Source organism: Oryzias latipes, chromosome 8, assembly GCF_053564925.1.
Source record: "Oryzias latipes strain Hd-rR chromosome 8, Olatipes_Hd-rR_3.1".
NCBI classification, from domain to species: Eukaryota; Metazoa; Chordata; class Actinopteri; order Beloniformes; family Adrianichthyidae; genus Oryzias; species Oryzias latipes.
Genome location: NC_136244.1, coordinates 3,711,743 through 3,734,554, shown reverse-complemented (window position 1 = coordinate 3,734,554; position 22,812 = coordinate 3,711,743). Strand labels below are relative to the sequence as shown.

The 22,812-nt window shown below is 43.4% G+C and overlaps 2 protein-coding genes across 2 annotated transcripts; both read left to right on the top strand.

Annotated features, from left to right (window-relative positions):
- Positions 1-864: 864 nt before the first annotated feature.
- tmem205 (transmembrane protein 205) lies at positions 865-7,219 on the top strand. Its single transcript, XM_020699553.3, has 5 exons — positions 865-4,527; positions 5,150-5,256; positions 6,214-6,322; positions 6,401-6,564; positions 6,654-7,219. The coding sequence occupies exons 3-5, from the start codon at positions 6,223-6,225 to the stop codon at positions 6,954-6,956; spliced, it is 567 nt and encodes a 188-aa protein (XP_020555212.1). The 5' UTR covers positions 865-4,527; positions 5,150-5,256; positions 6,214-6,222; the 3' UTR covers positions 6,957-7,219.
- Positions 7,220-8,905: 1,686 nt separating this feature from the next.
- rab3db (RAB3D, member RAS oncogene family, b) lies at positions 8,906-22,626 on the top strand. Its single transcript, XM_023957759.2, has 5 exons — positions 8,906-9,175; positions 12,750-12,986; positions 19,535-19,653; positions 20,657-20,781; positions 20,864-22,626. Exons 2-5 carry the CDS (start codon positions 12,750-12,752, stop codon positions 21,043-21,045), a joined length of 663 nt encoding a protein of 220 aa, XP_023813527.1. The 5' UTR covers positions 8,906-9,175; the 3' UTR covers positions 21,046-22,626.
- Positions 22,627-22,812: the final 186 nt, after the last annotated feature.

Here is a 22,812-nt window from a genome sequence, read left to right as displayed (position 1 = left end):
AAAAGAGGGAGATTGAGGTCGAAGACAATTAACTGCTGTCATGAGCTCGAGATTGCTTTTGGAAAATCTTGTCTCCATCTCCACAATGACTATGTCCAAAATGTTGAGAAGAGCTCTCTTCGGAACCTGGCAAGGAGTCAAGGGGCCTTCTTCACGTCCCGTAGTGGACATGTCAGCATTACCTGTGAACACTGAACTCCTTGTTCTCTTTCTTTTAGCTGCTGGTGAAAGCATGCTGGCTAATATCTCACTCTTTAACCCTTGTGCTCTCTTGTGGGGTCCAGATGACCCCACTCCCAACGTTAACGTGCCTCCAAGGCACAAGACGGTGTGCTGAACCTTTTTTGGTGTCCATGAAATCCTCTTCACCTTTATCCACCTGTGTCATGGTAGGGTGGGGTCATCTGGACCCCTCAAGATAGCACCAGGGCTAAGATTTAATTCTTATAACTTACTTTATACTATTTTTAGGTAAACTGATTTCCAAAAGAGGAGGTGGTTAAACTCCAGACTTAAATTTAAGCCTTCAATTCTTAGCCTGTAGCAAAAAAAAAGTCATTTTAGGAAATGCAAAAAGAAAACATGCTCCTTGCTTAAAAAAATGACATTTATGTTTGTAAAGGGGCCTATAATCAATTTCTGAATACATTTATTTGTCTTTCCCATGTTCTTCTTCTGATCACCAGTTCTAGGCGACTCCTTAATTTTAATGAAATATCCTGTGGCAAATGCAGTTTTCAGAGTCTTTGTTGTGAAATTACAGGAAATTTTAAAGTGAATACTTGTTAAAACTGTGTTTTAAGAAGTTTTCTCTGCCAATGGTATTATATTTCTGTATAAAGCTGAAAAAACGTTTTTAATCTTCTTCTTTCTCTTTCGGCTTTTCCCATCAGGGGTCGCCACAGCGAATCATCCTTTTCCACCTCACTCTATCATGGACATCTTCTACCCTAACATTAGCCAACTTCATGTCCTCTGTTAAGACATCCATGTATCTCCTCTTTGGCCGTCCTCTTGCCCTCCTGCCAGGCAGCTCCATCTCCAACATCCTTCTACCAATATATCCACTATCCCTCCTCTGAACATGTCCAAACCATCTCAGTCTGGCTTCTCTGACTTTGTCGCTAACACAGGCAACATGAGCCGTCCCTCTGATGTACTCGTTCCTTATCCTGTCTAACCTGGTCACTCCTAAGGAGAACCTCAACATCTTCATCTCCGCTACCTCCATCTCAGCCTCTTGTCTCTGTCTCACTGCTACCGTCTCTAACCCATAGAGCAGAGCTGGTCTCACCACTGTCTTGTACACCTTTCCTTTGAGTCTTGCTGACACTCTTCTGTCACACAACACTCCTGACACTTTCCTCCACCCGCTCCAACCTGCCTGCACTCGCCTCTTCACCTCTTTTCCACAATCCCCATCACACTGAACTGTTGACCCCAAGTACTTAAACTCCTGCACCTTCTTCACCTCAGCCCCCTGTAACCTAACGCTTCTACCTTGATCCCTCTCGTTCAGACACATGTATTCTGTCTTACTACGACTGACCTTCATGCCTCTTCTTTCCAGAGCTAACCTCCACCTCTCTAGCTGTTCCTCCACCTGCTCTCTACTCTCACTGCAAATTACAATGTCATCCGCAAACATCATTGTCCAGGGAGATTCCTGTCTTACCTCGTCTGTCAGCCTGTCCATCAGCATAGCAAACAAAAAAGGACTCAAAGCTGATCCTTGGTGTAGTCCCACCTCCACCTTGAACTCCTCTGTCTGACCTACAGCACATCTCACCACCGTCATACTTCTCTCATACATGTCCTGAACTACTCTGACATACTTCTCTGCCACTCCAGACGACCTCATACAGTACCACAGCTCCTCCCTCGGCACCCTGTCATACGCCTTCTCTAAATCTACAAACACACAATGCAGCTCCTTCTGACCTTCTCTGTACTTTTCCATCAACATTCTCAAAGCAAAAATGGCATCAGTGGTGCTCTTACGGGGCATGAAACCATACTGCTGCTCACAAATCTCCACCTCTTTCCTAAGCCTGGCTTCCACTACTCTTTCCCACAGCTTCATTGTGTGACTCATCAACTTTATTCCTCTATAGTTGCTGCAGTTCTGCGTGTCACCCTTGTTCTTAAAGATCGGAACCAGAACGCTTCTCCTCCATTCCTCAGGCATCTTCTCACTCTCTAAAATCCTATTGAACAACCTTGTTAGAAATTCCACTGCTGACTCTCCTAAGCACTTCCATACCTCCACAGGTACGTCATCAGGACCAACGGCCTTTCCGCTCTTCATCCTTTTCAGAGCCTTCCTAACCTCATCCTTTCCAATCTCTGCTACTTCCTGCTCCACAACAACCACATCTTCCTCCCTTCTTTCCCTGTCATTTTCCACGTTCATCAGCTCCTCAAAATACTCCTTCCATCTTTTCTGTACACTCTCCTGGGTTGTTAGCACCTTTCCGTCTCTGTCCTTAATCACCCTTATCTGTTGCACGTCCTTCCCATCTCTGTCTCTCTGTCTGGCTAGCCTGAACAAGTCCTTCTCTCCTTCCTTTGTGTCTAACCTGTCATATAGCTCATCGTAAGCTTTCTGTTTGGCCTTTGCCACCTCTCTCTTCACTCTACGCTGCGCTTCCTTGTACTCCTGTCTACCTTCCTCAGTCCTTTCTACATCCCACTTCCTTTTAGCCAACCTCTTCCTCTGGACGCATTCCCGTACTTCCTCATTCCACCACCAAGTCTCTTTACCGTCTTTCCTCTTTCCAGATGACACACCTAGCACCTTCCTACCTGTTTCCCTGATAATCTCTGCTGTAGTTTCCCAGTCCTCTGGAAGCTCATCCTGACCACCCAGCACCTGTCTCAACTTCTGCCTAAATTCCTCACAAGTTTCTTCATTCTGTAGCTTCCACCACTTGGTCTTCTTTTCTGTTTTCCCTCTCTTCTTCTTCCTGACCTCCAGAGTCATCTTACACACCACCATGCGGTGCTGTTTGGCTACACTCTCTCCTACCACCACTTTGCAGTCATTAACCTCTCTCAAATGACCTCGTCTACATAGGATGTAGTCCACCTGAGTACTCCTACCTCCACTTCTGTATGTCACTCTATGTTCCTCTCTCTTCTGGAAGTAAGTGTTGACTACAGCCATTTCCATCCTCTTCGCAAAGTCCACCACCATCTGTCCCTCCAGATTCCTTTCCTTCACACCAAACCTGCCCATCACCTCCTCATCACCTCTGTTGCCCTCACCAACATGCCCATTAAAGTCTGCTCCAATAACAACTCTCTCTCCTCTGGGAAAACTCTCTATGACCTCATCCAACTCACTCCAGAATCTCTCCTTCACTTCTAACTCACAGCCAACCTGTGGCGCATACCCACTGACTACATTCACCATCACCCCTTCAATTTCTAACTTTAGGCTCATCATCCTGTCTGAGACTCTTTTCACCTCTAGAACACTGTTTACAAACTCCCCCTTCAGAATCACACCTACCCCGTTTCTCTTCCTATCAACACCATGATAGAACAGTTTGTATCCTCCTCCAATACTACGTGCCTTGCTGCCCTTCCACCTTGTCTCCTGCACACACAGTACATCTACCTTCCTTCTCTCCATCATGTCTGCCAGCTCTCTGCCTTTCCCTGTCATTGTGCCAACGTTAAGAGTCCCTATTCTCAAACCTATGTTCCTGCCTTTTCCCTTCTCTCTCTGGCCACGGACCCTTCTGCCTCCCCTCTTTCTTCGACCAACAGTAGTCAAATTTCCACCGACACCCTGTAGGTTAACAGCATCGGTGGCGGTCGTTGTTAACCCGGGCCTCGACCGATCCGGTATGTCAAAAGTGTTGTGGATGATTCGCATGGTTATTTTGGCAATTTTTACGCCGGATGCCCTTCCTGACGCAACCCTCTCTATTTATCCGGGCTTGGGACCGGCACAGAGGCAACTGGCTTGCAACCCCTGTGGCTAGATTAAACGTTTTTAATCTAGTTTTAATATAAAGAAGAAATGCTGATCCTTTAACCTTTAATTTTTATTTGATAAAGTTGTGTTCTGGAGCCAGCCTGAGGCTCACCTCTATGCACAGTTCTGAAACTCAACCCTTCCTGTGGGGTTGGACTCTCCACCAATCTGGAGTTGCTCATGGTGAGAAGTAGCAGGGTGGGCTTAGTCATGAGCCCCCAGCTCGCCCACCAAGGGTTAGATTTTATGCCTCTTGATGAGAGGGTTGTGTAGCTGTGCTTTTGGGTGGGGTATAGGTCTCTGTTTGTGGTTTCAGCTCACGGGCCAAACAACAATTCCAAGTACCTACAGCCTTTCTAGAGTCTCTCAGATGGGTCCGGGAAAACGCCTCCACAGGGGAGTCTATTGTGGGACTTTAACAACGACAGTTGGATTCGCTGGTGTGGGAGGAGGCTGGAAAGACTTGGCCGACTCCAACATGAGCGTCTGCTGGAACGTCTGGCTGAGCCCTCTGTCAGCAAGGCCTTTAACACCCAAAGCAGGTACTGAGCCTGAGGACTTTGAGTGGACCGTGTACTCCATCTTTATTGTCTCGTGCGGCTGATCGCCTTGTCCCTCATTTTTTCTAAGAACCTCTAAATGATGTGAATATCAGCAGACTGTTATGGGTTGATAAGTGTCCGAAAGCAGGCGTGACCGCCCAAGAGTTCCTGGAGAATCATAGATTCTTAAAGAACTAATTCTCACATTAACTTTATTTATACTAACATGATTGGAAATATCAGCGTATTTTATATCAGCAATTTTTTGTTTCACCCAGCCACAGGTGTTGGGCAATTTACAGGAGAAACTTAATGAGTCATTACGTCAATTTTAATGCATGTATTTAAAATTAAAATGTTTAAAAGTAGATAATTAAAGGATTATACAAGTTTCCATTTTGAAATGCAGAATAATAATGCTATTTGCAACAAATTTTTGTGTATTTGTAGTACATTTGTATTTGCAATCCATAAACAACAAAATGTATATTCATTAATTTATAACATCTGTGTGAAACGAGAGCAGGGGTTGAAAAAGTAAACATGACAATTGAACCAATCAGCAAACGTGTAACAAACGGGTTTTTCATTTAACGCCTCCGATTGGTCCGTTTCTGCCAAGGGGGCGGGTCTTTTGGTCAGAGTCCAATGACGAAATGAGGAAGTCTCTGCTCTACGTCTCAACTTGCGGTCGGACTGCGTTGAAAAACAGGTCAACGTCCCAAAAACGTAAGCAAATAGAACTTAAAGTTGTTGTTTTTTCGTGTCACGGTCATAATTTCCTCAATTAATTTAGAAATGAAGCCATAATTGCTGCAGAAATGTCATTACTTCTTCTAGCTAAACTCGTTAGCTTCTCGTCGGGACTGTTAGTGTAATTGCTGTGTAGAGGCGAACATATAAGTTATGCTTGTATTATTTTTTCTTCTGACTTTGAAAGGTGGCTTTAAAAAAAAAATACATTTCCTTGCATGAAACCGTAACGGCATTTCCCGCTCTGTCTTATCTCTCCGTGGGGTTTTATCAGGTCAACTGCACGCGAGCCTCGTGCCTGCTTATCTCTCTCTGTGGACGTTTTATGTTTTAGTGGGTTATATAATTAGGAAAATACAAAAGGAGTATATTCACAGTTAAATTAAAAACATGTCTTTAATTCGATGGGATTTATTTATTTGTTTTTTGATTCTTTAGGGAGCAGTGAGTATGTGTAAGAAATAACTTATTTTGAAAATCTTCAGAACACTTCCGGTCAGTCCACATGTGGGAAATTTTAGAGTTTTATTCAAACTTCTTTATGTGTTGCTAGATTGTATATGAATAGCTAAATGAGAAATTTAAATCATGACGTCATTGTTATGCCACATTTCTTTTGCATCAATAGTGTTTTAAATTGCACAAAAGTAAATAGGGGGGAAAAAGCCAATAGTCAGATGAAAAAAATTTTTGCATCTGTATTTTTATCTTTCAAACCACAATTGAACATTTAATTAATCTTTTTATCTCTAGCTCTAACTATAAGAGTATCAAAGCTTCATAAAATTCGATTTTTATCAATTTTGCTCGACTTTAATTTTTACAAATTGCAGATAAAGTAAACAAATGGATGATTATTTTATTTGACTATCCCCTCTGCATGACTGAAGTTAGAATTTCTACGGTTACTGCAGACTTTTTTTGCTGTTTTAGGATGACACCATGGCAACCGAGGGGGAACCCACAGACTTGGTCAAAGTTTTCCACCTGCTGGTGCTCTCCTTCACCTGGGGGATGCAGGTCTGGGTCTCCTTCATTGCCGGTAGGAGAGCAGCATCGCAGGAGCCGAGGCTGCTGGATGTTCAGGGCTCTCTCTGATATTTTTTGTCTGTTCCTGCAGGTTTTGTTTTGGTGACGCAGGTGACTCGACACACCTTTGGCCTGGTGCAGAGTAAGCTCTTTCCTGTGTACTTCTACTGCCTGCTGGGCTGTAACTTTGTCAGCCTGGCTGTGTACGCCGTGTACCACCCCAGAGAGCTGCTGGACTGGCATGAAAGCGTGCAGGTCAACCATCACATTAGATGTTTTGTTTTTTGGGGAAATGCAATAACAAGTCTGAAACTGACCAGCACCTCTGCGTCTTCTTTTCCCAGATTCTTCTTTTCTTTGTGTCACTCATCACGGCAGGCCTGAACGCCCAGTGGTTCGGCCCCGCAGCCACTGAAGTGATGTTCCAGATGAGAGCGGTGGAGGAGGAACACGGCTTGGGGAACCAGGTGGGCCTGAGCAGCCAGAGGGAGGAGTATGCCAAGCTCAGAGAGCAGGACCCCAAGTACAGGGCTTACAAGAGCTCGTTTGGCCGCTACCACGGGCTGTCCAGCCTCTGCAACGTCTTAGGGTTCATCTGCACCACTACTAATCTGATCTACACAGCCCTGAATCTGTCCACCATTTAGAACATCCCAACCCTTTTAACAGCTCAAAATTCTGTACCGGAAGGCCAGAATTGTAAACTAAGGAATTGCATAGTGTGTTTAAAGTTTGAGTTTAGGTTTATGAAATGCAAGTAAAATTTGAACAAGCTGGCATGAGATATTTCTTCATATTTCTATATTTTGAATTCATTTTGTGGTTTTTATTTTATTTTTCAAAATACATTTCAAATAGTAAGATGGATTTTCAATGTTTTTTGTTCAATAAAGTTGTTTAAACAGTGAAACCCAGCCTGCAGTTTCCTCGTATCTCCGGCAGGGGTCAGTGTTTAGACAGGATTTTCAAGCTTTTCAATGTCATTTCGTGTTGACACTGCAGGCCGTGTTGGAGTTTATTTGAAATTATTGTACCGTCATTCTTGTCAGCACTGTAGAATTTTTACAAGATTATGGGATTTAATAGCGTTTATATTTTAAATATAAACTCAGTAAATGCAGGCAAGTTTGAATTCGGTTACCGGTGATGCACATCCGGGCTTTGGTAGGACGGCTTTACTGGCCAGCTGCAGGATCAGGGGGCCTCAGTTCCCCTTTCAACTTATAAATTGTAATGAGGGGTCATTTCAATATGAAAAGCAAATAAATGTTCTCAAATGTAAATGTATGCATCCCCTTTGAACCTGCCCATGTGTTCCTTGATAGGATTATGTAGTCAAAAAACAAAAATGTTGCACGACAGGGCACCTTGCAGGGTCACATACACTAAAGTTGCTTGTCAGGAAGCCTGATTTTCTGATTTTCTGGGGACTGTCAGAGGGTTGAGCAGATTCTACAAGGTTCTCTGAGACTGTGGCATCAGGAAGTGAACAGTGTTTAACCAGAGAACAAGTTTATCCACTCAGCTGTTCCAGGCATGAAGGAGAAATGTCAGCCACCATGTTTGCTTGTTCCAGACATGTTTGAAAGGGTCCAACGCTAGAATTACTCAGTAAAGAAAAAGGATGTTTGGAACACCATACTTTGAGATAAGGGAAGACATCTGAAGCTGGTGAGAATAGGCAGCATGGGGCGCGTGGGTGGAAACACGAGGAAGTAAGGCGCTAAAGGAAGTGTCAGCCTTCCTGATGAGGAAAGCCATTCGTCAGCAGCTTAGAGGAGGCAGATTTAAGATGTGAGCGGGTGTTAGTTAGGGAACCATATGTGTGGCAAACGTTAAATATAGTATGATCTGGCTCCAAGCCCCTTCATTCAATAATTTCTAATATGAAAAGGTGGGTCTGCATGATAAGAAGCAAACAGCAGCATAATTGCAGATTATTTCATCTGCACATAAAACCTAGACATTGGCATTTACACATAATTGGAGCAGAATTTCAATGGATTTAACAAATGTAATATTTAAAACAGCAGTACTAAAGCTTACATTTTTAGGGGCAAACTACCACACTCTTTGACCCTCTTCTTGGGTTATTTATCTTAGGTTATATTTTGGGTTACTTTATGAAGCAATGTTGATTTTTTCAATTATATAGGTTTCCATTTAAACCCAATTTTTTGTATTCTTCTTTGTGTTGAGTTAAAACAACCCAGTAAAAGACTTGTCCCTAACGTCAGACTTGGGTTAAAAACAAGCTGGGTTATTTTTAGATTTTACTTTTTTTTGCTGTAAAGTCAAATTTAAATTTAAATAAATAGTTACGTTCGTTTTTGGCTGCTGTAGATTCTTCGGGTTTTTTCTTTAGTTTCTGTGTTTGTTGTCTAATAAGAGGAACCAAGGAGAAGAATCCTGAAGATTCTTTATAGATATTTCGGTCAAAAACAGAAAAAACTCAGAACTTAAGAGCAAGATAGATTTCAAACTGGGAATGCGCTCAAAAGTAACTTTATCCGATGGGGTCGTCAGCTTCTAGGTTGTACATTTGTGTTTGTTTGTTTTTGGATTTAAAAAACTTCACCTGCAGCAGCAAGTGCCAAATGGGCGTCGCGTCGCGCGCGGCGGGGCCGGCGCTCCTCCGCCTCCCTCGCGCTCCGGTACCCGCGGTGGGTCAGTCCCGCGCAGGAGCAGCCCAGCGACGCAGCGGCCGCGGAGCGCCAACGACGGGGCGGGTGGAAGCAGACCTTTTTTTCCCGGAAAAGGGGGGCAGTCAGCCGCCGCGCGTGGAGCCGGAAGGGAGGCTCGTTTGGCCCGCACCGCTCACGCACGGAGAACCCGCAGGAGCCAGGCGGCCTGAAACCCGTTGAAGGTTGGTTTTTCAGTCAGTCAGTCAGTTCCTTCCCGTCTTTACTCAGCATTTAAACGAACTTAAACTGCTAGTAGCTGTGTGTGTTTTTTTTTTTTTTTTTTGGGGGGGGGGGGGGGTTCTTTTAGTTTATTTTTTATCTGCATCATTTCACGCATCAGATGTGACAGCTGAGAACCGATCACTTCCAGTTTGCTGGCTCGTGAAACTGGCAGCTGTGAGACCTGAGGTTGTCACATCAGTGACGTCACGTCAACAGAATGGTCCTTGAGTGATGCTGCTGTCAGTCAGCATCGCTCTTCTGTCTGCTCAATGGCTGACAGGGAGGTCAATCCCTTCAAAGATGAGTGAAGATGATGAGGATGATGATGAGGATGATGATGGAAACCTCACTGAAGACATTTCAAAAACGCAAAAGTAGCTTCATCCAAATCGATTTTCTAACGTTTAGCCTGCAGAACGTCTTCACCTAAAGACATCCGGGGTTGCAACACCCGACATCTGAAATCCTCACATGGTTGAACATATTTTTAGGTGCTCCCAGCTATTTGAAGCAAACTTTTCTTTAAAAAAAAATTGTGAAACCGCCTTCTGCTATTTCTTCTACAGCTAGTAGGCAGAGTTTCAACACCAGCACAAGACGGGGCAGGCCGACGTGGGACGGACCTGAAAGGAAATGCTTTCAAAATAAACGAGTGTGAGCAGGAATGCATGCAGGGCTGTGGAGATGTACGTGTTCAAAAAGGCATCGTATAAAAAAATGTCACTAGCAGCGATGCCTGCAAGCCCCACTTTTACCACTCCTACTCATAAAAAGGAGCATTCTCACCTCCTCATTAACGACGTTTCCCTGGCTTTTTAGAATAGTGAGATGCATGTCTCCAGCCCCACCTCCCCAAGAGCTGCACAAACTAACCGCCGAGTCCTGCTCTGGTCTCCACGGAGATGAGTCCCATCCGATGGAAGCTGGCAGGGCCGAGCTAAAAGAGGAGCTACTCTCCTCGTTTTTAAACCCAGACTTAACCAGCGGCTCTTCTCCACCCGCTGGGTTTGACGGTGAAGCAGGTCAACCACTCCGGCACCCAAAGGACAGAACGCCGTGTAGAAAGGCTGCAGCATCTCACTGACAACATTTGAAGTTTTTCCCCAAAAGTACAGTTTTGATCGATTTTCAAAGTGTTCCCAGTGGTGCTTCAATTAAGATTATGCCGTTTTTAGTCAAAATCTGAAAAATAAAAGAAACAACTGAATGGTTTTCTTGGAGATAGTTTCTGCAGAGCGGCAGGAGTTCATTAGAAATGTGGGCGGGACCATTGGCTCAGAGCAACCCCGCCCCCACCTCTGAACACCTCCAAATTCCTTCACTACTCGCTACATAGTGCACTATAGTACTCACCACTTTGTAGTGCTGTCCGAATCTACAATTCTAAAAACGAGTGCCCTAGAAATTTCCCAGAAGTCTCTGCGAGAAACCAGTGTGTCGATGCCTCATTAGATATAGACCACAATGCATTGGGTTTGAACAATTTTTGTGAATTAGATGTATTTTAATGTTATTTTCTAAACCATCTGAGGTTTTCATCAGCAGAACAATGTGGATAAATCGTCGTCGTAAAATGATCATAATTATTAGGTATTCATGAAATCTGTAATGTCATATTTGCCTTTAAAAAGAAAAAAGGTAGTGAGCACGGTGTCAGAAATGCTTTTAAAATGCATTAGAGTCCTGTCTTTTGTAGTCAGGGAGTAGGGAAGGAATTCAGACATAGCCTCTGTTCCGCTAGCTTACAGCCCCCTCACACCCCCAACCTTAACATTAGCGGTGCAACAAAAACGGCGAGCAATATGAAAGCTATTCAGCCAAACAGTTTAGATCCAGATTCCAGCTCAGACGAGGAAAACAAAGACGTTCATGGATCTATTTGTCTGCAGGTGGAAGCATCAGAATGGGGCGGAGCAGGAAGACTGAGGGCCACCCAGAATATTTTCTACATAACAATCTTTTTTTTTCTGGATAGAAACTAGTCTTCCTTTGAAAACTTCATCAAAAGAAACCTCTAGTAGCCCTTGTGCTAAAAACTACTGAAGGACTTTCCACATTACTAGGCAGACCAACATTTTCAAGCAATACGGCACGTTAACGTTGGTAGTTGGGTCATCTGGACCCCACCAGACAGTGCGCTGTACCTTTTTTTTCTTCAATGATTTGTGATCTTCACTGGTGTCCATGGATTACATGAAATCTTTCCACCTTTATCCACCTTTGTCATGGTAGGGAGAACACGTCAATGTAAGGGTGGGGTCATTTGGACCCCACAAGATAGCACAAGGGGTGGTCAGAAAAGACACTGCACGAAGGCTGGAGGCCAAAGTCTTATAGTCACTAAAATACCTTTCATCTTTCTTATATCGGTTTGAGTTGAAAGGTGCTTTGTTGAAGTAAATCAATAATTTATTGAAATGATAGTTTGTTTAGTGCTGTGTTAATCTGCAGGTCTATGGATGAAGTGAAAAACATTTATTGTTTTTCTTTTAATTGAATTCAAAGACCCACTCTGATGTAAATGGTGTTTTTAACATGTTCTTGTGGCATTTACTATTTCTTTATTCAAATCATTGAAAATCAGGAGCAGACGGAAACAATCCTGTTTGAAAAAGATCATATTTGTGACTTTGAAAATACACTGGCTTCAGCTCCAGGCTCCCTGCTCTGCTCCATTCTGATGCATCCTCCTGTTTATCTGTGGAAATGTGTTGGAGGTGTGAGGGGCTGTAGGCTAGTAGGAGGGAGTGTAAACAGAGAGGAATGCGGAGCTAGCGCCACGCCAATATTCCCGCCCACAACTCAGAGGTGAATTTTAGATAACCTCCTGCCGCTCTGCAGAAACTACGTCCTAGAAAATGACACAGAATTTCAGATTTTAGCCAAAAAACGGAATAATTATAATGAAGAGACCACTGGGAACGCTTTGAAAATAGATCAAAAAATGATCGGAGTCAGACTTAAATTCCTTGCATCATGCAGATCTGGTTGATATAAAGTGACTGGTTCTACTTCACTGCTTGTTCATGTAGTGCAGCGACAATAAACTGTTTCACTCTTATCTTTTAGTACTAGCATTACAATAACAAAGAGGCCAGTTGTGTGTCTGTGCAGTGGGAATCAGTAGTTATGTGGAAACTTCCACAAGTCCAAGCCAAACTGGTTTTGGAGATAAAAATGTACAAAGAAATCGGATTGTGAATTCATATGAGATCAAAAGATCTGAATAGATTTCTGAGTTTTAGAGGTGAAACGCAATTCATTCAAGCGCCCACAAAAAGCAAAATCTTTTAATGATTTATGATTGTTATCATCTAGTTTATTCCAAACATCTTAGATTGTTTAATGAAGCCAAATTGACTTAATTGGGACCAATAGATTTTCCCAACCGTGTAACTTCAGTGGAAACGTCTCTGAGCTGTGTGTACACATGTGTTCACCTCAGAACATGTCAATCACAGATGTTGTCAGATCAGTTGGTTTCCTGCCTCCACCTTTTCCTCATTGGTGAGATTTTTCTCGCCCGTCTTTCAGATGGCATTGACGGAGCCGCGGCTCCGGCAGCAGCCCACGCCAAACGACACAGCGGACCCCGACTTCAACCACATGTTCAAGCTGCTGATCATCGGCAACAGCAGCGTGGGCAAAACCTCGGTCCTCTTCCGCTACGCCGACGACTCCTTCAACCCCGCCTACGTCAGCACGGTGGGCATCGACTTTAAGGTGAAGACCGTTTTCCGCAACGAGAAGAGGATCAAGTTGCAGATATGGGTGAGTGGATTCAAGATAAGACATTTCCTGAAAAACCGCCTGCTATAAATACACAAGAGGAAGCAACAACAGGAGACGGGCCTTCCTGTAGTTTTACTTTGCTTGTTAAAGAAACAAAACAGGAAAGTATGCGATTAAGAAGACGAAGAAACTGAGCCTTTTATGTAAAAGCTGCATCCATAGTGAGAGGTCTGACTTTGACTCTGTGGGTTTCCTCATTATGCAAGTTCAGTGATGCAAAAGCAGAAGGTAGGACTTTCTCATGCCTGCAAACACATCTTAACTTCAGTGCCTCATGTGTGGCTGCTATGTAGAAGAGACCAATGCTAACTGCTGCACTCGGAGCCGTGGTTTGAACAGAATGATGTTGGAGGTGTTCAGGACATGGATGTGAGCTGTAATGCTATGTGCACACAAGGGATGAAATGCGTGTTCAACAACGTGCTGAACGCAGGTTCTTGAACAAGCTTTTAGCAGATACTGTTCACACTGAGCTGTTGCTACTTGATTCTAGCGCATGGACTTACAGTTGGAAGAGGCTTGGTGCGAAATATTGAATCTAGCAAATCTTGCTCCACGCTTTTTTCTTTCACTTGGTGTCATATAATTCCAGCTAGGCAATTATGATTTTTTTTTGATACATGATCAATTTTCAAACAGTTGGCACTTTCGTGAATTAGAAAGGACGTCATCCATACGTCACTATCAAATCTGAGTCCCTGATTGGTCAAAGTTGATTCTGGCTAAACTTTCAACGCACGTTCAATGGCCGCACGTCTTCTATGCAGTGCACAAAAACTGGGCTGCGCGGTGGCGAGGTGGTTAGCGCTTTTGCCTCACAGCAGAAGGCCCCCAGTTCAAGGGGGACCTGAAGAAGAACATCAATGGGGGACCTTTCTGTGTGGTGTTTGCTTGTTCTCCCTGTTCATGCGTCGGTTTTCTCCGGGGACTACGGCTTCCTCCCACCATTCAAAAACATGCTTCATAGTTCAATTGGTAACTCTAAATAGTCCCAAGGTGTGAGTGTGAGTGTGCATGGGTGTGTGATTTGTGGTGCTTTGACAGACTGGCGACCTGTCCAGGGCGTCCCCTGCCTTCGCCCATGAGTGGCCGGGTTAGCCTCCAGCAGCCCCGTGACCCCGAAAGGGACAAAACAGGTTTACAAGATGAACGAATGGAGGAATTTCCCCTTGTGGGACTAATAAAGTATCATTGATTGATTAGATGATTGATTGATGAGCACAAAAACAGACACCAAAACTTGCGTAGCAACGCATGAATGCCAGACTTACAAACCCAAAAGCCCAAAATGCACATCTTCATAGACTTTCCAATGGAAGTGGTCGCTTGTTGCCTGGTCCAGGCTGAACATAGCTTAAGGGTCCAGAGAAGGAGGTGGAGAGGCATCTGCACACAGGTTGCAACGGGTGGAGGGAGGTTTCCGGTGTAACGTGTGACTAAAGAGGGTCATCCGGTATAAAAGGAAAGCTGTAGAAGCAGCCATCTGGTTGGTTGAGAGACTCTGATGCAGAGACAGGAGGCAGAGCTGGAGGCAGCAGAGATGAAGATGTTGAGGTTCTCTTCAGGAGAGACCAGGATGGAGATGATCAGGAATGAATCCATCAGAGGAACAGATCGTGGTAGATGTTTGGAAGATAAATTCATGGAAGCTGATGGAGCTGGTTTGGACACGTTGAGAGCAGGAATAGGACGGCAAAAGGATGCCGAGGTTGGAGATACCAGGAAAAACATTTTGCAGTAGGAATTCTGTTATTTATTTCCTTAAATGTTTATTAATAAAGGATGTGAAGGACATTTGTACACAGTAAACCAAAAAAAAAAGCATTTGTGTAGTTTGTAGTTCTCGGGTTTGTCATCTGTAGAGCTCCAGGACCCTTGAAAAGGTGCTTAGGCTTTAGATTCTGAAGGATGTAGCTCATCTCAGAAATCTGCAGCTCTGAAGCATACTAAACAATCCATCCCAGCCCACACAATATGGTACAGGAAATGCTTCCATAAATGGCTTTACCAGACCCACAGTCTCCAGTGGGGTTCACTTGTTTGGTACGCACCAGAGTTCAGGAGTGCTTTCTTGTCCACCAAACAATGAACTCTGCTGGGATCAAAGTGGACGTAACCATAAACGATCCAAAGGTGATGCAGCCAGATGACGATCAGCCGTTGAACTCCTGCCATAATTGTGGCTTTTAAAGCTGCGAGTTACACACTGCTCTCACTGAAAACCTCGCTGACCTGTTGGATCAATCCCCGCGGTTTGGTCAGGGCAGTGCTCACTATCAAATGACCAGCTTTAAGCTGTATTTGTATCATGCGGGGGATGACCCACATGGGTTGTCTGGGCTGTGGAGGGTCGTAGAGAAGAGGGGCTACAGGTCTGTCCAGCAGTTTCCTTGAGGCTCGTACAGCTAGCTTAAGAGACGCCATGAAAATGGAACGTACCATTGTCCTGCTTGTCATACGTCTACTGTGAAGTATTTTCAGTGCACAGATGAAAATTGGTCACATGCAAATATACGTTGAAAAAGGGAGAAAAGTTGTGGTATTTATGTGAATTTTTCACAGCTGTATCACGAATAAACCACACAAAGAACACGTAAATCAACGTAGAATATGTGGGAATATTGCCCCGTTTATATGTTATTTATAAGGGATTCGTGCATCAATTACATAATTTTAAAGTGATATGAAAGTTATACCTCACTGGTACATGAGTGAAAAGTCTGTAAGACATTCGTGGAACGGTGGAGGAAGGCCACAGACTTGCATATGCATCTTGAAAATAAATCACACACAGTTGCGTAAAATTTACATAATAATTGCATATAAACTATGTAAAATACTCATAAACTGTGTAATTCTCAACCCACCAAAAAGTTTGAACCGCTCTAAACCGAATTGATGAAGACCCGTCGGCCGAAACTCTCCACGGACATCTGCGCACATCGACGAATGACGAACACTAGAAACCCTTATGATTTACGTATATCACGCATGTGTCATGAAAGACCAAAATTTCATACGTGCAGAAATGCGCAAAATGTACATAGTGGCTGTGTGGCATGGCCTTAACATGTGTTTAATACCATCTGTACCCTGCAGCATGCTCGTAGAAAAAGTGTGAATGAACAATTTGGCACCATGGGCTCATCAAGCGGTCCACAACTTTGATATTTTGTGCAGGTGTGCCCATTTTTCGCCCGTATCCCCCCGTAAGGGCCGTTATGACCAAGAACTTAGAAAGAAAAGACGGGCTGCGTTCGGGAGACATTTCCCGCTGAACCTTCCCATTGGAAATTTCTAGTTTGGATCCTTATTAAAACTATTTCCAGGTGTGACATATTTTTACAGACTTAAATCTACTCTCTCTCTAAAGCAGAGGATCTTGAAAACTGTGTTTACTTTTAAATCGTGTCCTCTTAGCTGTTGTTGACCTTCAGCCTCAGAAGTGTTTTATCCTCCCTGGAATGGCGTGCGCATCCCTGCAGAGCGCTGTGGATGGTGTTTGGACTTATGAGGAGGAAATGTTAATGTGATCAAAGTGACAATTAAAGTCATTTCTTTGATTTGCCATCAAAAAATGTTTTATTTGGGACATATTCAGGTTTTCTTTTAGCCGCTGATGTTGTCTGACCATAAATCCTGCTGTCAAAGACTCAGCCAGATGATCGATTGGGCTTCCAAGCCTGTGAGCCTCATGTACACAAACAGCGACCAACGCTGATGAACAAGTCCACGCCAAAGCACACAGTGGCCTAGGCTGATCAAACATTTGTCTCATAAAGGCCACACACTGCAAGCGCTCTGCAATAATCGAGTTATCCCCCAGAGGAACAGCTGATGCGAGTCTGATTTGGACGTTTTGCTAAATGACCAAGGAACCTGGAATTTCCTAACAGCAGTACAGGAAGTACAGGAAGTTCCCCATCAGCATCGGGCGGGGACACAATGCTGACGTACAACAGTGGCAGAGATGTGTTTCAAGGGCGTAGGCAGCAGCCTGGTGCTACTCTAACCTGTGAAAAGGCGCCGCAGGTTTCAGGCAGACACAAGCTAATCTGGCACAGTGTGGACCTGCAGGTCTCTCTGGTGCTGTCATGAAAACCACATGGCCTGAAACATAATGGATCTGCAGCTTATGCTGACGATGGGTCCTCATGTTCTTTATGCCCCCTGTCTATTTGTGGAAATATGTTTATGAGTTTTGGTCAAACACACACACTCCTTCTGCACACTTGGCGTGAACCCGGCAGCTGGGCGTTCCTCTGCTTTGTGTTCCACCTTCTGGTGGCATTTTTCTGACAATAAAGGACATGTAGAAAGAAAATTAAGCTTAAATTTGCATTTCTGAGTTTTTCTGTATTCAAATTGTTGTGAATCAGGAGCAGATAAAAAAAATAACATTTGAAACATTTTATTGTGACGTAGAAAAATACACAGGGCGGGCCACAAGCTCCCATTCTGATCATGCACTGTCAGACAAATAGACAAATAGATCCTGGTACAACTTTGTTTTCCTCGTCTGAGCTGGAATCCGGATCAAAACTGTACGGCTGGACGGCTCTGATATTGCTCGCCGTTTTCATTCCACCGCTAATGTTACGTAGGCTTTATGGGGGGTGTGAGGCGTGTCGCTACCCGATCAGTCCGCACATGCGCAAATACTACGTCTTTACTCTATGTGGCCAACTTTGCCAAAGTTAAGTCATTTCATTTACATTTACTTCTGTAACTAGTATATGTCTTACTAATTTGTTATTTCAAGATTGTATACCTTACAATTTACTATCAAAAAATTAAAATAAAAAAATATTTTAAAAAGATCTGGTCCAGTCCGAGCCTTTAACAGCGAATTTATGTTTTCCTCAACAACAGAGAGCTTCCGCTGAAAAAAAACAAAAAACGTTGCCTAAATTCAACATTGTGCAGCAATCGTAAATTGTTGTCATCACAGATTATGAAAATCTTAACAATGCGTAATAGATTGTCAGGCTTGGAGTTCTTCTCTCTGTTTGATGGTTTTTACTATATGTTGGCCGCTTTTGCCGTAAATAACGTGTCTGTGTTAACGGAGTTAATAAAGTGTCAGTAGATGGCGCTGTATCCTTTTGCCTTTGGGCGTAAACTGCCGTTAAACAAAACAGAAGAAGAAGAAAACATCGATGGTCCGTTTGTAGTCCTTAGCCGGATCGCGCAGTCATGAGCTCTAACATTTTTTTTTCTACATCAAAGTTTTTTAATTTTCTAAATATTATAAACATGTTTTAATTATTTTAAGAGGTTATTATTGTTATTAACATTTAAACACAACCCTGACCATAAACCGCGAAGTGACGTAATATTTGCGCATGTGCAGAGATTGGGTAGGACATGAGGCTGTAAGCTAGCAGGGGAGTGTAAGGGGCGGGCCAACGGCGCCAACAGTCCTGCCCACAATTTGGAGGTAGATTTCTAATGAACTCCTCCTCCTCTGCAGAAACTGTCTTAGAAAACGACACAATTTTTCATTTTTATTCATATTTTGGCTAAAAACTGCATAATCCTAATTAAAAGACCACCGGGAACGCTGTGACAATAGATCAAAAGATGATTGGAGTGGGACTTTGCTTGGGATGAAACTTCCTGCCTTCTGCTGGTGGGAGGCGTCCTGCTGTCATGGATACTGTTTCTTTTGTTTGTTTGGTTAGTTGTCTCCCAAATATTTGATCACATCTGCATGGCTGCATTACAGAAGGACAGACAGAAACAGTAAACGAAAGAAGGTTTAGCAAAGCCGCCTTGGGTTTGAGTCATCATTAATAGCCCTACCTGCACATCCCTGTCCTCATTCCCCTTATAAACATTAGGGGAATCTTCATGGTGGGAAGAGTCAGACAGGTTACCAGGCAACAGGGAATTTAAAGTAGAAGCTGGCCACTCAGTCCACCCATTTCACCCTTTTACTTTCCAGGAAAGCGAGCTTTCCCCTTAGACTGAGCCTCGATTTAATTCCGAGGACGTTGCTTAAACAGATTATTCACTGGAGCTGAAAGGTTCTAGTGCTCAGGGGCCACACCTTCATTGACTTTCAGGATCTGTTAATTGTGCATCTGCTCCTGCTGGAGCTAAAAGCCATTTTCTTCTTGACAGAGTTCTGTCAATGGGGTATGGACGATATCCACTGTCTTTTAAATCAGTAGATACAAATAATTAAAAAATGTTTTATTTATGTATTTTATTAAGTTTTACTTGACTCATTTTGGAAAATTGAATATAGTTCCAAAGAATTCCACACTTCTCAAACATAAATGGTGTTGCTAAAGATCGGTGGAGAAAATAATGTAAGTTTGACGTAAAACACCTGCCAGGTGTCTCTGAGCTTCAGCAGATCTTTAAGCAAACATCAGGGTTCATTGTAGTTCCTGACAGCTCACTCCACCTCTGCTGCCAAAGCCGGAAAGCTGTAGTATGGGCTATACTGCCCCTCTGTGGTGTGTAGTAGTAATTGACCTCACAGGAGCAGAGAAAGCTGAACTTGGTTGAATTTTCAGGACACGGCCGGGCAGGAGCGGTATCGAAGCATCACCACAGCCTACTACAGGGGAGCCGATGGATTCCTGCTCATGTATGACATCACCAACCAGGAATCCTTCAACGCAGTGCGGGACTGGTGAGCAGAAGATCTCCGATGCTGGAAACCTTTTTCTTTATGAGCTGAAGAGGATGTTATCTGACAGACGCCAACCTTTTCACTCTAAACTCTTGGAGTTCATAGAAAAATAAGTCCAGTTTTACAGAATGGAAACAAAGATCTAATCACAATGTAGATTTATATAGATTTGGCCAGCTGAATATATTCTGCATAGGGGACACAATACAGAGGAGATTGATTGACATGGTCTCCAGCCAATCAGGAAGCAGAAAACAGAGTGCTGTTTAACCTTTGTGCTATCATATGGGGTCCAAAAGACCCGATCCTTACGTTGACGTGTTCTCCCTACCATGACAAAGGTGGATAAAGGTGAAAAGGATTTCATGTAATCCATGGACACCAATAAAGATCACAAAGCATTGAAGAAAAAAGGTTCAGCGCACTGTCTAGTGGGTCTAGATGACCCAACTCCCAATTTTAAAGTGCTTAGGATAGCACAAGGGTTACAAACAGTACCATTCAAATAAATCCATTAAATATCAGGTTTGTCAAAGAGTTTGATTTGTTGCTTGAAAGGAAAATGTCTATAATTCCACCCCTATTATGTTTTACTTAACTCTTTTTCTTTGATAGTTACAATAATCGGGTTCTTAACTTCTATCTAAAGTGTAGATATTTTAGTGTTAAAGGAGGGTCAGAATTTCCCAGCATCAACCTAAAAATGTGTAAATCAATCAAATCCAATGAGAACATTTCCTGCAAGCCACTTATGAATGAGGCAGATCTGAAAATAACAGGTCTGACTCAAATGTATAATATGATGGTTGGAGAGAAATGGAACATTTTTGTTTAACTCTGGTTTGGCACGGTCTTTATTTTTGTGCATTTCAATGATGATCAGATCACAGCAGACAGATCAGATCACGTTTTTTCTTCGAGGACGTGCAGGGATCGGATGGTGTGTGTCATAGTGTTGGTAAGCTGCTGTGTACCGCTTTGTAAATGTACGTATGGTTTCCAGGGCGACACAGGTCCAACACTACTCATCTAAAAATGCTCAGGTGATCCTGGTGGGTAACAAGTGTGACATGGAGGATGACCGGCTCATAACCAGAGAGGACGGCCAACGGCTGGCGGATGAGCGTGGTAAACAAGCCTCGATTGTGCAGAAGTCCTGAATGATCGTGTGGCCAAATCCCGCTGATCCCCTGTGGTTGCCCTCTCCCAGGTTTTCTGTTCTTCGAAGCCAGCGCCAAGGAAAACATCAACGTCAAGCAGGTGTTTGAACATCTGGTGGACGTCATCTGTGAGCAGATGAACACGAGCACGGACGGAAATGCCATCAACTCCAACCACAATGGCCTGGGCCCGGGCCAAGGCCCAGAGGGCGGTGGAGGCTGTGCTTGCTGAACCCTCCTGGCGTTTGTGACATACAAAGAACAACTTCTGTGCCTCAGCCATGTAAAAGTGCTGCACATCTTCTACCTTCTACAGCTACCTTACGACTGTAGGCTGATCCTCTCCTTCAAATTGACCCTTTCTTCTAGTTTCCCTCCGTTCATTTACTCTACTGTATTTATTCGTGGCTTTGGTTTTTCTGGGGCAAACTGTTTTCTTACACGTCAACAAAAAGATGGCTGGACTTAAGTTTGTACTTGTTTTGTTGTCCTAAATGTGTGTCACTGGTGTCCTTAATGCAGTTTTCACAGGTAAAGATGGAAGTTTCTCCTTACATGTATTTTCCTACATTTTATTTTATTTATTTTTTCCCCCCAGAGGGACATGTATTGGATTTTTGCAGTTGCCAGACTAAGTTTCCCAAACTCTGCTGAAAATGTTTCCCCTGGAGGTCCTGAAGAGGAGTTTGACTTCTTGTAGGTCTTTAAAGGAGAAGATCCCACATGTGTGCTAAACACCAGTGTAGCTACAGCTACAACAAGCAGCTGAATCTAACATGGAAGTGTAACGTGTTATTTACTGGATTGCTTTGTAGACTTTTTTTTTTAAATTGTCAATTGATTAGCGTCGCAGTGTTTGCCAAGCCAACAGCAGCAGGTGAACACTTCACTGTTTGATGATTTTTATGTCCCTTTAACTGCATTTCTCATAAATTGATCATGCATTGAAGTTGAATTTCCTTAGTTTCAGAAGATTCTGAGCATTTCTGTGTTCCGTCTTTTCTCTGGTAGCTTTTTGTTTTATGTCAAATGTCAAAACAGTTGGCTTGGTATTGGCGTCTGATGGCATTGAACTGTTTTTACACGGCCCTGTTTGGCTTGTTGGTGAGACTCGGCCGGCTCTGTGCAGCACATCGTGTTCTGTTCACAGGAAAGCACTGATCCTCAAAGCTGATAGAGCCTCGATGTTGCTGCATCAGGACAAACGGCTGCTTCATGGGGCCTTTCTTTGATATTTTTCTTTAAAAAAAAATCAAGTTGGCCACAACTTACTAGTAGAATCATCAGGGGATTTTTCTGTTATTCTCCAGAATTTACAATTTCGCAGCCTGCAATCGGTGTATCGGCTAAACGTTTGACTGTTATCAGCACATGCGCATTGCTGAAAGTATAAAGCACGACTATTGTACAGTGAGAGTTTAAGGCACTTTTAACAGCAGAGGTGTTAAAGGGGCCAGTTTCTCGGTCATAAAATAACCGCCATGCTCACAGCTAATGCGAGGAGGCCGCGTGTCACACAGGGATCTCAGGTTTCCGTCATCTGTTAAGCTTTTGTCTTATGCCAAACTGCAGAACCAAATACCACCTGAGATTTTGAAGGAATGTCCCTAAGATTGCTGCTGCTTGAATTCCTGTTGAATATCTGGGTTGTTTTTTTTTGTCCTTGATGCTTGTGATCTTGTTTCTCCTAATCGCTAGCTTTCTGAAACACAGAAAGTCCCTGATGTGCTGGATGAAATCATTAAAAATATCTCTTTAAATTCATCGGAACCAGTGAAATATGTTGGAATGAAAATAAAGATTCTGCTTGTTACTATAAGAGTGGATCATTCGAGTGCAAAGTATAAATCAGTCCTGGAGGTTTTGTGGTCATCGGAAGTCGCTGCGCTGAACTTCAGACCCCAGCTTCCACATTTTATCTGAAGAACCAGACAAGCCACAGTAATGTGTAATGTTCCTCATCCTCTTCCTGTAACCATGGTTACAGACTCAGAACCCC

Bases quoted from the DNA above. Each gene is read 5' to 3' on its own strand.
- rab3db (XM_023957759.2), top strand. From the start codon at position 12,750: ATGGCATTGACGGAGCCGCGGCTCCGGCAGCAGCCCACGCCAAACGAC. The intron at 12,987-19,534 runs GTGAGTGGATTC...TTGAATTTTCAG, and splicing joins GGATCAAGTTGCAGATATGG to GACACGGCCGGGCAGGAGCG. The intron at 20,782-20,863 runs GTAAACAAGCCT...GCCCTCTCCCAG, and splicing joins ACGGCTGGCGGATGAGCGTG to GTTTTCTGTTCTTCGAAGCC.
- tmem205 (XM_020699553.3), top strand. From the start codon at position 6,223: ATGGCAACCGAGGGGGAACCCACAGACTTGGTCAAAGTTTTCCACCTG. The intron at 6,323-6,400 runs GTAGGAGAGCAG...CTGTTCCTGCAG, and splicing joins CTGGGTCTCCTTCATTGCCG to GTTTTGTTTTGGTGACGCAG. The intron at 6,565-6,653 runs GTCAACCATCAC...TTCTTTTCCCAG, and splicing joins ACTGGCATGAAAGCGTGCAG to ATTCTTCTTTTCTTTGTGTC.